This window comes from Salvia hispanica, chromosome 2, assembly GCF_029641045.1.
Source record: "Salvia hispanica isolate PSC_SH4W2 chromosome 2, Shi_PSC_v1, whole genome shotgun sequence".
Classification (NCBI taxonomy): Eukaryota; Viridiplantae; Streptophyta; class Magnoliopsida; order Lamiales; family Lamiaceae; genus Salvia; species Salvia hispanica.
Window position 1 is genome coordinate 7,275,696 of NC_142693.1, and position 12,614 is coordinate 7,288,309.

Genomic DNA, 12,614 nt, shown 5'->3' on the forward strand with positions numbered 1-12,614 from the left:
GCGGTCGGCGGCTTGGCCTCGCTGTATTTTTCAGCGATGCGCTTCCAATACGCACATATCTTCTGGTTGTTGGCGAACACCGGATCCTCTGAAATAGCAATCCAACACCTCGTCAAGACGATGGATTCTTCCGGCTGGTAGTTCGTCCTCCCCGGGGCGAACTCTTCATTCAGCGTCGGAAGCGGCAACTTCTGGGCTCTTGCCTTGGACCGCTTCTTCTTGGTGGCGGAGCCCGAGGCTGCGGCGGCGGAGGAGTGGCCGCGGGGTAAGGTGGGTGCGCGGGTGGGAGAAGGCTCCATGTCAGACAGCCGGTACGAGTCCGTGCTGAAATCGGGATCGCACTAGGTGTTTGAGTCGAAGGGATGGTATTCATCGGCTTCTGTACTCGGCCACCATGCACCACTACCACCGAATATTTCCGACTTGGGTAATCTCCGGGATTTGTTTTGTTTGAAATAGAGAGCGTGGATTAGTGGATGAAGTGAAAATGGAGTGAAAAATGTGATGTAGTGTGTGGTGAAAATTTAAAAAAATAAAAAAAACAAAAATGCGTTCTACCGTCCGCGGTATCGTCCGCGTTGCCCATAGTGGGGCGGACGATACCGCGGACAATGCGACGGAGGATGCGTATCGTCCGCAGAGGATAGATTGGGCGCGGACGATGGAGAAGCCATCGTCCGCGATGCTACAGTGGTGGACGAAGGGGCGGAGGATGCATCGTCCGGACTATCCTCCGCCCCATTGTAGATGACACTTCTCCCAATAAGAGTCATATTTCACTTTTACCATAAATGGTAAGTAGAGTCCACATTCCATCAATTTATTTCACTCACATTTTATTGTAACACTAGTAAATATGAGTAGAACTCATATTTCACTAATTTATTCAATCCAATTTTTATTATGGTTTTAAAAACATGCCTAATATTCAAATATGACTCCTTTTACTGGGCAAAGGGAGTAAAATTTATCCCTAATAATTCTAAAACTGATAAAAACAATACCTAGAAAATCTGAGAAATAAGATCCTGAAAAATTATAATACTACTACCTTTTTTTTCAAGATTCTGATTATTTTTTCAAATTAATTAAAAATAAAAATAAAAAACCACTAGATTTTGAAAATTGAGTAATCAAATTACTTTTCGGGGATACAATCCTGAAAAACAAATCTGCAAACATATATAGAATCAAACGCTGTAAATAAGGAATCACCCATATTTAGAGAAATCTCCACTTAGTTTGATTTCTTTGAAAAAGTTAGTATAAAATATAATACGAATATTATACAGAAAAAGAAAAAAAGCATAAAATAAAAAGAAAAGACTCCTAAATAACATGCGTCTTGTTCAGTGTCCCATGAAAATAAGTCTGGGTTTGCCAATTCCGGTAACAATAAACCAAATGATTTCCTGAATATTCTTACTTTCGGCTCCGGCCACCGTCTCATCCCACTGCACTGACTCATTGCCCACCGTTTCTACCGTTAATTGTTCGATTAGAGTCCACCCCCAAATAAAAAATCAATGTAAGTCCTAATTTTAATTTTATAGCGTTTCACCCAATCACAGTAGCTCAACTTGAATCTTTGAGCAGCATTTCATTGAGTTTGATTTCCAGTTATCGTTGTAAATTTTTAAGTGAAAGTTCAGTTTTTCATTTTTTGAAATTAAATATGCATTCATCGTAGAAGCACAAAGGTCTACTGTTGAGAAGCAGAATGATAACGGAATTTGAGATTGGTATGTTGCACAAATGCTACTGGAAATGACATTTGCAATTCAGTTGGTGATTGCATTGGCTGAATAAATCATGAAGTTTTGCATGCACTATTGTTTCATATTGTGCTTCTCCAATCAATACAGGTGAAATCATATGGAACAATCAAGCCACATTTATTAAATGCTAAATTCAGTATAACTTTTAAATCGATCTACGGTGGCGTACAGACAGTGAGTTATATTAGTTGTCAATGATACTTTTGATAGATCATGTATACATGCATTATGCACATTGTGTGGCACCATACAATGATTTGTATTTCATTGACAGATTGTAAATTTTAGTACACGGAAGATACGTTCTTGCCTGGTCTCGCTTAAAGCAAGGATATGTTTATTGTGCTTTATGGGTGTGACTTTGAACACCCTGCCTTTGTTTTCCACTTCTTCTGAAATTATTGGGAGTTTTTCTTATCATTGTGAATGATGCTGCAGTATCTGACTGACTATAATAGAAATTTCACATCTTTCTTTTCACCTTGTGAGAAACAAAAATACGATTATCTGATAAATGCTCAAGCACTGTCCTGATCTTTCTTGCCATGTCCAGTAGGGCTTCTCACTATATCTGGAAAAGCATTGCCTTGTCATATCTATATTGTCATTATATGAACTTGCTTGGCAAGACCAGTTATTTTCAGTGATCGGCTAAATGAATTTTAATTCGAGTTTTATTTATTGTGACAGAACGTGAAGCGCTCGAGTCTTTCTAGCTGACTAAACGAAGCACCTTGTGCATAGCGAATTTTTTTGCATGCCATAAACCTTGCTGCTCCACCCTAGAAGCTTTTGTTTTCTTCAGTTGTTGCAACAGTATGAAAGACACCTTTTGGGTGGAAGATTCCAGTTTACAGTCACCTGTTTCCACGAAAAGGAAGAGGAGAGTTGGGAAAAGAAAAATCGAGTTTATTGGATGGGGTTCTAGGCCTTTAATTGAATTTCTAGAAGCAATTGGTAAGGATACAAGCGAAAAGCACTCACGACAGGAGGTGGCAGCATTCATCAACAAGTACATAAATGATAATGGTCTTAGGAGTGCAGAAAAGAAGAAAAAAGTCCTTTGTGATGAGAGACTTTACGCTCTCTTTGGTAAGAAAACTATGTCGCGGATAAAAGTATTTGATATGCTGGAAGAGCATTTTGCTGAAAACCACGACTCCGATGATGAGTCTCTTGACAGCTCAGATGAAGATTATGCAGAAAAAAAATTGGTGGAATTTCAAAAGATTCCTATTAGTCAGAGGAAGAAGGTCTTTAAGACCCCTAAAAGCTGCTATGCTGCTGTTACTCCTGAAAATATCAAACTTATTTATTTAAAGAAAAGTGTAATTCTAGACCTTCTCAAGTTTCCTGAAAGCTTTGAATTTAAAATACTGGGGAGCTTTGTTAGGATGAAATCTGACCCTAATGACATTTATCAAAAGAATCGCTTCCAGCTTCAAAAAGTTACAGGTGATTAACTGTCTATGTATATTTTACTATTCTAAGCCACGTTAGTGATGCCAATTTCTATTATTTCAACTTAGCTACTTTGCCCAAAGGTACCTTGTAAGCAGTTGGACTTGTCAGATTCTCTTTTGAATATACCTGAATAAGGTTGCATGGTTGAAGAATATTGGTAGTAACTCAAATCATATTGCTGTCAGCCTCTGTTGTTAGTGTTTGTTCCTTATCTTCCAATGCGGAAGGAAAAATGTTGCGAAAAATAAAGTAAGATAGTAGATCATTAATTCTACTGGGAAATACCTTATCCATGAGTTACACTTTGGATCTGAGTTCTGAACCAGCTATTTCACCACTTCAGAGTTTCTGTTAGAGAATGCTTGGGGCTTGTATACTTTTTATTTTAAATTTGACTTACCTACTTAAAAATGTGCAGAGGTTTTAATTTTTTTAATTAGTGAGTAGGAAATGTTGGGACGGTTTTTCCTGCGAAATTTAAGTTGGCTTTCTGATTTATTTAGTTTGGTTGGTCCAAGATTTCAGTTGCTACTTTTATCAATACTTTTTTGGCAATCACTGTGTTATTATGCCTAGTCGACATTGGGAGAGTTCAATCTTATACTTTCTGGTCGCATGCTCATGCCATCCAAGTTACTTGACTGGCCATCTCTTATGAAATGGCTGGAGTTTCAGACTGAAATATAAATTCTTTCTAGTTCCCTTGCATATGGGGCATGTAACATTTCTGAATGGCTCTCACTTTTGAAATGCTTGATTGGCCTACTTTTACTGATCTCCTTGTCATGTCATTCTCCATTTGCTTTCATGCATATATGGGTCATGTTGTGTTTATTATTGTCAGTTGCTTAACTAACATTGTTATTTCACAGGAATAGAGAAGATTTCTGGCACTGGTGATGCTGATATTGAAATACGCCTAAGAGTTTCAAACTTCTTTAAGGATGTCACCATTTCCATGCTCTCAGATGATAACTTTACTAAGGTAAGTTTCTCTAAACCCTGAACTGTTTAGAGATGGTGTAGGCTAGGTTGGATGAGTGTTGTAGCACTGGTGAGATTATCAAAAAATCATATCATATGCTGTTATGGTATCCAAAGTTGGTTAACATGGAAATCGTCTTACTCTTGCCTGTTATATACTGAATCTTCTCAAACACCAAGCTCCCTCCACTAGTAAGTACTTGGGTGTCTCACTCTTATGCTGGAAATTTTCTGCTAGATGCTGTAAGTTTACGTGTAGTATATCTATATATGTTACCCCCTTGTTATGTCTTGCTTCCTAACTCAAAAGGTATTGATGGAGGAACTTATTGCTATGACAGAGATTCAGATATCATATAATTGCACTTAGTTTACTAATGTGAATCCATGTACTATCATGATATGAACTCTCACTTGAATTTATCTTGTATTCAGCTTTTTGTCATTTGTGAATTGTCTCATCCTTGTTTCTTAATTTCAGGAAGAAGTTGATGATGTTTGTGACAGGATTAAAGCTGGCTCACTTAATAGGCTTACCGTTGTAAGAATTTTGACTAAAAACAAACTTTTGTTTGCTAGTGAGCTACATTTTTATTTATGGGTACTGTTACGCTGTTTTGATTACAAGAAACTTTTTACTTCAACCACAAATTCTGAAACTGGGGAGATTAAAAAGATATTTTGATCAAATTCCACTCCCAATAATTGGCATCTCATACTTTCCATCTTTTCTTACCTATTATATGCCGAAAAGCAGAAGAAAATTTGAGATTGATCTGGGAAAATGTATGCAATAGTAGAAATTGGCTGCAATTATATTGTCTACAATTGTTGATTGTAATGATTCTGTTGTTTTACGTTTATGTTTGGAACTACATAGATTTTATTTATAATAGTGATTATAGTCAGAAATTCATTAATCTGGCCCTTAGGATACTATCAGCTACAGCTACTGCTGTTATAATTGTGAAGGAACTTTTTGTACTCATTTAAAGTCACCATTCGCATTTACCTTACTAAATGCTCTATCTGGACACTGGAGCTAACTACTAATTCTGTCACTGATTCTCTCTCTCTCTTCATGCTAGGGTGAACAATAGTATGTTCTTATAGTCTCTAACTCTTACCTCACAATTTTTAAATAAATTTTACCTGCGTAACTGCAGGATGAAGTTCAATTGAAGGCCCAAGCACTTCATGTTGATATAACAAATAATGTAAGATCTGCTACTTTACTTTTTCTTCCTTGTCTTAGCATTTTTACCATTGTCTATATTATTCAACTCACTCTCAAGTAGTATAAGTTCTACACATCATGTGTTTTCTTTATGTTTGTGATCTTAGGATGTATGCCTGTGTTGTATTTATGCTGTGCCATTGTTAACTATATAACTAAAAATGCAGTTTGTGGTAGATACCTACGATTGGGACTACCTTATTTATGTTTGTTTGGAATTGTTGATGACATACACTTACTAAAGATATTCTTTGTCCACTATTTTCATTGTGGGATCTTGCTGACCTGAATAATCTGTACTTTTCTACCTTTTATTTTAAACTATTGTGTTCACATAAAAATTACAAATACACCCGTTTAGGAACCATTTTCCTGACCCACATGGAAGTCCATGGCCATCTATTTTGGAGAAGGTCATGGTGAAAATTATGTTTATTTCCTATGCTTCAATGGTTCCCTGTACATTTCTGCACCTTGATAGCATGAATCCATTCTTTGTGTTTTGAGTGGTTCAGGTGGGGTTCTCATTTCAGAATCCAATTTGCTAAGTTAACTCCAATAGGATTTATTGTTGTGAATAATGTATGAGTGAGGGTTTAAAAGATTATGAGTTAATCAAATTTCTCAAAATAAACATTTGAGCATCTAATATTTCTAACTGAGGAACAGGAACTTTCTGTATATTTTTAATACTCATGTTTTAGTGTTTTACAAATTTACTACATATCGAAAGGTTAGGACATTATTGTGATATCATCCTCACATTACTATCTGCTAATGGTGCATATAATTCCTATCATACTACTTTTCTTACAGTTTGTAACTTAAGAAAGATACCTGTGCCTGATCCTTTTTTATTTGGTTCCAGTGGATTGCTAAAGAAATTTCTCTGTTGCAAATGCGTATTGAACATGCCAATGAGAAAGGATGGCAAAGAGAATATCCTTTGATCTACTTGCTTCTTCATGTCCTAAAATGCTTTTCTGCACTCAATATCTTGGAAATTTACCTTGTCTTTAAATTGCATTTAGCAAATTACTGCTTAGAACCATGGTTGACAATAATTGTCTATTTTGTCGTATTATCAGTTTAAGGCAATCAATAATGATTAATAAAGGAGTTGAACTTCAAGTTTAGGAGAAGGGGTGATATTATTTTGTTTTCTAGTACTTTTTTTGTTCAAAGCCCATATGGCATATATTCTGTTCTTGTAACATGTCTAGTTGTGCGAATGGCCCTTAAAGTTTGGTCTGTATCTTGCAAGTAATGTTAAAATTGCTCCAGTGGATCATCTGTCTGTTGGTTTTGTTTCTGGTAGAACATCAACATGTTTAATCTTTTATGCTGTTTTACTTTTTCCCCTTGGTGCAATTTTCACCTCAATAACTTTGGACTAATCTGAGATGGTATAACAATCCAGAACATCTACTATATTCTGTAACAAGGTTTTACTCAGACAGTGCAGCTTTTTTGGAACTTGTTTTGTAATATTGCATTTGCTGTTTATTTATTCGTTTCTTCAATTCATTTGATGGGCAGCATTGTTGCCTTAACCTCTAGAATTTACAAAGTTCGAGTACCTAGAAAGAAGGACATTGCTACAGAAACCATCTGAACGAGAAAAATTATTGTCAAAAATTCCTGAAGTGGTTGCTGCAGATTTAGAGCCCGAATCTACGGTAACCGCTACTTCCGTAAAAGCAGAATTAGGGGCCTGCTCTCCAAAAATTACTCCTATTAAGGAACGTTCTGACATCTCCAGTCCAGAGGCTGCAGGTGCACTGTCTTGTCTGTAATTCTGCTCGATAGGTCTTATGAATTGTTACCTGGATTATCCAATTCTAAGTTGCATGTTTCATGACGTGTGAACTCTGATGTATATATACTTATTATACATAAAAGTCTTCTTCAGCACAGCAGCATATGTAATCATTAAGCATGCCTGTAAACACATACAATATCAGTAGCCATTAACTCTGTAGTCTATGAGCTCATTGAACTTTATGTTTTAAACCAATTTCTAGGGCCTGGAGAGATTGACACTCCACCTAAAGTTAATTTAAGTGATTCACGTACTCTCGAGGTTCAGAATGGAGGCATTAATTGGGTTGCCGACATCCCCCTCAAGGATCTTGAAGTTCAGATTGGAGGCATTAATTGGGTTGCAGACATCCCTCGCAAGGATCTCGAAGTTCCGAATGGAGGCATTGATTCTGCTGCAGACATCCCTCACAAGGATAAAAAAGGTAAAATTAGTATTTATCACTTTCCAGACTAATGCTTCATGCTTGTGTCTTTTTCTTGAGGTCCAATTGATATTCAAATTAAAACGATTAACACCTTTCGTTCAGTATTCTAACAGACTAATGCTTCATGCTTGTGTCTTTTTCTTGAGGTCCAATTGATATTCAAATTAAAATGATTAACACCTTTCGTTCAGTGTTCTAAAACTGATAGGGACTTAGAGCACCCAAAACACTTTCACGTAAAACGTAAGTCCTCATTGGTCTCTCCTGATTTTCTCCGAGCGTTAGGGCCATTTTCCTAGTGTTCTAAGAGACAGACACCATTATTCTGTCACCATATGTTAATGCTGTATGGACAGCAGAAGAAGCCTTTTTTCGTTTGCCAGTAGTATTATTTAATTGGATGGACCTAGTTAATGCCTGTTCATAGGTGCTTTCAAATTCATCCTGCGGTTTCTCACAAACGCTTGATATCGCTCCAGCAGTCATTTCCTTGCTGCATTTCTTGATGCATATTGACAGTTTCCCATCATATCTGCTCTTTTCCTACATGGCAACACTACTTTGGTGAATTACTGCATTTCTGTTAATACTTAATTTGGGCAAATCACCATCCAAATAATTAAGTCCCTGGTTATATTCAGCTATCACAGTTTTGTTATGCACTAATACCTATGCTTCCGTATGTGATCAATCAGTTTATATCATCAAACAAGGAGTGCTGGTTGCTAAGGTTAACGACAGCAATAACGAGATGCAGCACCCTCAGGGTCGGGAAGAGCCAGAGCAACGACTTACTACTCCCATTGAGACCAATACTGCGACGCAGGTAATATGTTCTGGAGAAGAGAACCCTCAACCAGCAAGTTCAACTACGGTGATTGAGTTAAGCGATGGCGACTCAGAAGATGATGTGCAAGAGCAAGAGGTTGCAGGCATAAATGGTGAAAACCCAGAGGAATTTGAATGGCACTACACTGATCCCCAAGGGATAACTCAAGGTCCTTTCTCACTATCTTCGTTGAAGATTTGGAATGATGCTAATTTCTTCCCATCAAATTTCGTAGTGTGGAAAAGTGGTCAGACCTCTGATGATGGAGTTCTGTTAGTTGACGTTCTTCATCGGACATTCCCAAATTGATGTAGTCTGTAGAGCCAATTTTTTTTCCAAAAGAAAATGATAAATGGAAAGAAAAAACAACTGTTTTAGGGCTGCCAGTTTCTGTTACTTTTTCTCAATAAAATTTGTTCTTGTTCAGACAAGATAGGTCGCCGGGAGGCTGAACTCACATTTGAGTTGAATTAAACATTTTTCTGTATTAACTCCTAGTATTAATGTGAGTATATTTTTTAATTTTTGGATGCTACTTCCTCTGCTCTTGAATAGAAGTTTCATTTCTTCCAGATTTTAAAACTCTTGAATAGAAGTTTTATTTCTTCCAGATTTTAAAAAATGTTAAGAAAACATTGGATGGAAAAAGGTTAGTTGAATGAGTCCCACCACTTGTATATACTCCCTTCATTCCGTGGTAGTAGAGGCGTTTTTTTTTGGCACGTGATTAAAGAAAAATTGTGTTAAGTGAGTTAAGTAAAGGAAAATGATACGAGTATAGAGTGTTAGGACGAGCCAAGAGCCGAGACGGAGAGCTCAAATGCCAATAGCAGAGAGAGCGAACAAGGAAAGGCGAGGGAGTCGAACATGCAGGAGCAACGAGGAATAACGGTGGAAAAGAAGCAGTGTCAGCGCCGACAGGTGAAAACGCCGGCACGCTATTGTGACTTCGTGTCGCATTAGGGGAGAGAGTCAGTTGCTTTATCCTTATTTTTTGTTATTAGATATTTTCTTATTTCACTACTATTTAATTGTTACGAACAATTAGTTTAATTAAGTGAGTCGAGGGTTTTCTTTGTTGGTTCTTTTTCCGTGATGCATAAGAGAGTCGAACCAACCCTAGGTCCATAGTCTTATAAATAGGGATTCTCAAATCATTAATGATCATCGGAAGAAATTTCCCTAATTTTATTCCTTTCTTTTATCGCAAGTTATTTTCTTTTCTTCTTCAAAAACCCTTAGTTGGGTTCTTGAGAAATGGTTGCTCGATGGAAATTCCCTTCCGCGAACGGACCGCACCCCATCATCTATAACTATCGCCGAGGATACAATTAGCATCGTATCACGAGAAAAAAGTAAGAAATGAAAAAGAGAATAATATAATTCCATTATTATGAAACGTACTAAAATAACTCAGCTATAATAAAACGGTGGAAGTATTAGTTTTAAATGATACATGTGTTCGAAATTAGTTAATAGAACTTTGATTTATATTTACTAATGAACCAAAATGAAAAAAAAAATGATACTCCTATGATTCAAGACGAGTATCTATGTTGAATTTGAATAGTTAGAAGTCGACATAAACTGTCGCGATCCAACTTGCACGCATTATTAATGGGCCCGTCTAATTACAGAGTATGTTTTGCTGACATCTCACCATCCTCAAACTTGCCAAAACTTCACAATATCACAACTTTTTATGTAAATATAATTTGATTCCAATCTTTCCCTTCATATATTATAATAACGGAAACAAATAATTAATCGCCATACAAACACACTTACAAATTCAACATAAATTTTTGACAGTAATTTCCGTTTTTAATTTTTTGTAATTTAAAAAACGAAAAGTAGACGTCGGATTTCCCATCGTTCCGCTAATCCTTCCGGCGACTCCTTCACCGGAAGAGCTACAACATAGCCGGAGCATCGATCTTCATAGGCTGAAGATATGGCGAATTTGACTACGCGCCCGGCCGAGGATGCATATTTGGTTGACTTTTTCCCTTCGTTTCATATTTTGACGATTTTCGCGGCTTTGACCACCGGATTCTCCCTCGCGATGGCTTCCCGGCCGGCGGATTTGTAATCGTAGCTGCAGTCGTGGCGATCGGAGTATCGATGATCGGCGCAGAAAAGGTCGCCGCATCGGCATCTGAATCCGGTGAGACCTACCTTCCTCCGGCAGCCGGAGCACCGATTAACTTCTCTCTTCATCGGAACCGCAGCTACGGCGGCCTCCTTTTTCAGATCTCGGCTCGTCCCCGCCGATGCGAGCCTCCTCTCCGGCAGAGACAGGCTAGACGAGCTAGATCTGAAGGATTTCTCCAACAAAACGTGATTCAACGGCTTCGCCGCAGCACCGACCGGCGATGAGGCGGCTGCGGTGGCCGAGGAGGTGGAAACCGCCGTTGTGGCGGCGTTGAAACACTTCTGACAGAGATTATTCGCCGCGGAGTTGCCGGCGACGCCGCACTTGACGCACAGGGAGATGGTCTCAGGCACGACCTTGAACTCGGTCTCCTCCTTCTCCGTCCTCTGCGCCATTATTGACTCAAAAATTGAAACCTGAAAGCACAAAAACGAATGATTTCGTGCAGAAATGTTGGCGTTGATTTGTAGAGAGAGAGAGAAGTGGGTTGGGTTTGAGAGAAGGGAAGAGGTGGGATTTGAAGGGGGCGAGAGGTCGGTAAATGGCCGCATAGAGACGCGTATCTGGCAATTTCTGGCTGCCGAAATGACGGTAATGCCCTCCTCGCTTTTTGTGGATTTGCGGTGGGTTTTTGGGTAGGGGTTTTTTTAGATTAGCTCTGACGTGTTATTCACTGCATATGGAGATATTTTTATTTTTTTAATTGTTTGGTGTGGGAAAAGTAATTCTTATTTTAATTAATTATGGTCATTATTTTTTTTAATCTGACTTGTTCGGATACTTTGGATTATCCAATTCAATCACAAATATTCACTTTCTATTTGTTATTCCTTTCAATAATTGTCCCACTCCTTTAATCAAAAAAGTAGTTCGATTATTGGTTCCTAATCAATTATATGCGGAAATATTTATTTTAGTTTGATGATCTCTTTTTCTAAGAGAGAGTTGTTAAATTTAAATTGATTGATAATCACATGAATTCCTACTTGTGTTAAACCAAATTACACCGTGATAATTGCATTTAGGCGGGACAAGGAGTAGAAATTAAGCAAACAGCTAAAAAGTATTGGCTCTTTCCTAAGAATAGTAATGAAAAAACTAAAAAATAAATTGATTTTGGTCGTCATGATAACAAGAGGGGCAAAACAGAGAATTACAGTATTGGGAAAGTGGGAACAAATTTGATAAGAGCGAAATAATGAATATAAAAATAAGAAGGAAAAGCCAAAGCAAAAGGCGTTGTCTCAGCTCCAGCTTTCAGCCGCCCACTCTGACCGCCTCGTTCCTTTTCATTCATGTCGCTTTCACCACTCTCGCTCCGTGTGCGGACGCGCTACTCGAGAGCGCGTGGCCTCTGTTTCAGGTCCGCTCCGATGTGGCATCTTGTCATTGGTTCAGGGTGAGACCTGCTGACCTCTTCTCAACTGGCCCCACTGGGAGCTGATTTCACACGTGGTGTCGATGGAAGCTAGGGCGTAACTGGTGATGCTGCCGTCAGGCGTAGGCGATCACAAACCCTCCGTGGTCCCCACTGGACTTTCTATGGGTAGTTTAATTTATGTGGGCGCCGAAGTCTTGTGCGTGGGTTCTAGTTCTACTTTAAACTTTCTATTTTTTAAACTTTCTATTTTTTATTAATTGAAGCCGATGCCCCTATCGCGGGCCGATAGGGAGCCAATAGGGGCATCGGCTTGGCCGATTTATCGGCGGAAGGCCGGAGGCAAAGGGGAAGGGAGATGGGCTCCTCTCCCACAATGGTGACCCATGGAAGGCAATTGAGGGGCTGATCCATCGGCTCTGGAAATCGGCCCCCATTTCTAATGCCCTAAATGAAGAGTGAATAAAGTAAAGGATATAAACAGAAAATAAAATAAAAAAGATGATTATTTTTTATTAAAAAATATAAATGATTTAATTA

The 12,614-nt window shown here is 38.3% G+C and overlaps 2 protein-coding genes across 3 annotated transcripts; one reads left to right on the top strand and one right to left on the bottom strand.

Annotated features, from left to right (window-relative positions):
- Positions 1–1,319: 1,319 nt before the first annotated feature.
- LOC125204832 (SWIB/MDM2 and Plus-3 and GYF domain-containing protein) lies at positions 1,320–9,063 on the top strand. 2 transcript variants are annotated; one of them, XM_048103576.2, is made up of 9 exons: positions 1,320–1,528; positions 2,469–3,233; positions 4,115–4,227; positions 4,708–4,767; positions 5,393–5,443; positions 6,332–6,402; positions 7,031–7,239; positions 7,488–7,709; positions 8,408–9,063. In XM_048103576.2, the coding sequence occupies exons 2-9, from the start codon at positions 2,597–2,599 to the stop codon at positions 8,848–8,850; spliced, it is 1,806 nt and encodes a 601-aa protein (XP_047959533.1). In that variant the 5' UTR covers positions 1,320–1,528; positions 2,469–2,596; the 3' UTR covers positions 8,851–9,063. The 2 variants fall into 2 exon arrangements, with proteins under 2 accessions (XP_047959533.1, XP_088922342.1); XM_089066216.1 differs by having other exon boundaries at positions 2,469–2,870.
- A 1,192-nt stretch (positions 9,064–10,255) lies between these two features.
- Positions 10,256–11,211, bottom strand: LOC125201712 (zinc finger A20 and AN1 domain-containing stress-associated protein 5-like). The gene has a single exon (XM_048099936.2). It carries the CDS (start codon positions 11,089–11,091, stop codon positions 10,558–10,560), a length of 534 nt encoding a protein of 177 aa, XP_047955893.1. The 5' UTR covers positions 11,092–11,211; the 3' UTR covers positions 10,256–10,557.
- Between the last annotated feature and the right edge of the window lie 1,403 nt (positions 11,212–12,614).

Coding starts and splice junctions, on each gene's coding strand:
- LOC125204832 (XM_048103576.2), top strand. CDS start 2,597: ATGAAAGACACCTTTTGGGTGGAAGATTCCAGTTTACAGTCACCTGTT. Junction 3,234..4,114: donor CCAGCTTCAAAAAGTTACAG/GTGATTAACTGT, acceptor GTTATTTCACAG/GAATAGAGAAGATTTCTGGC. Junction 7,240..7,487: donor CTCCAGTCCAGAGGCTGCAG/GTGCACTGTCTT, acceptor ACCAATTTCTAG/GGCCTGGAGAGATTGACACT.
- LOC125201712 (XM_048099936.2), bottom strand. CDS start 11,091: ATGGCGCAGAGGACGGAGAAGGAGGAGACCGAGTTCAAGGTCGTGCCT.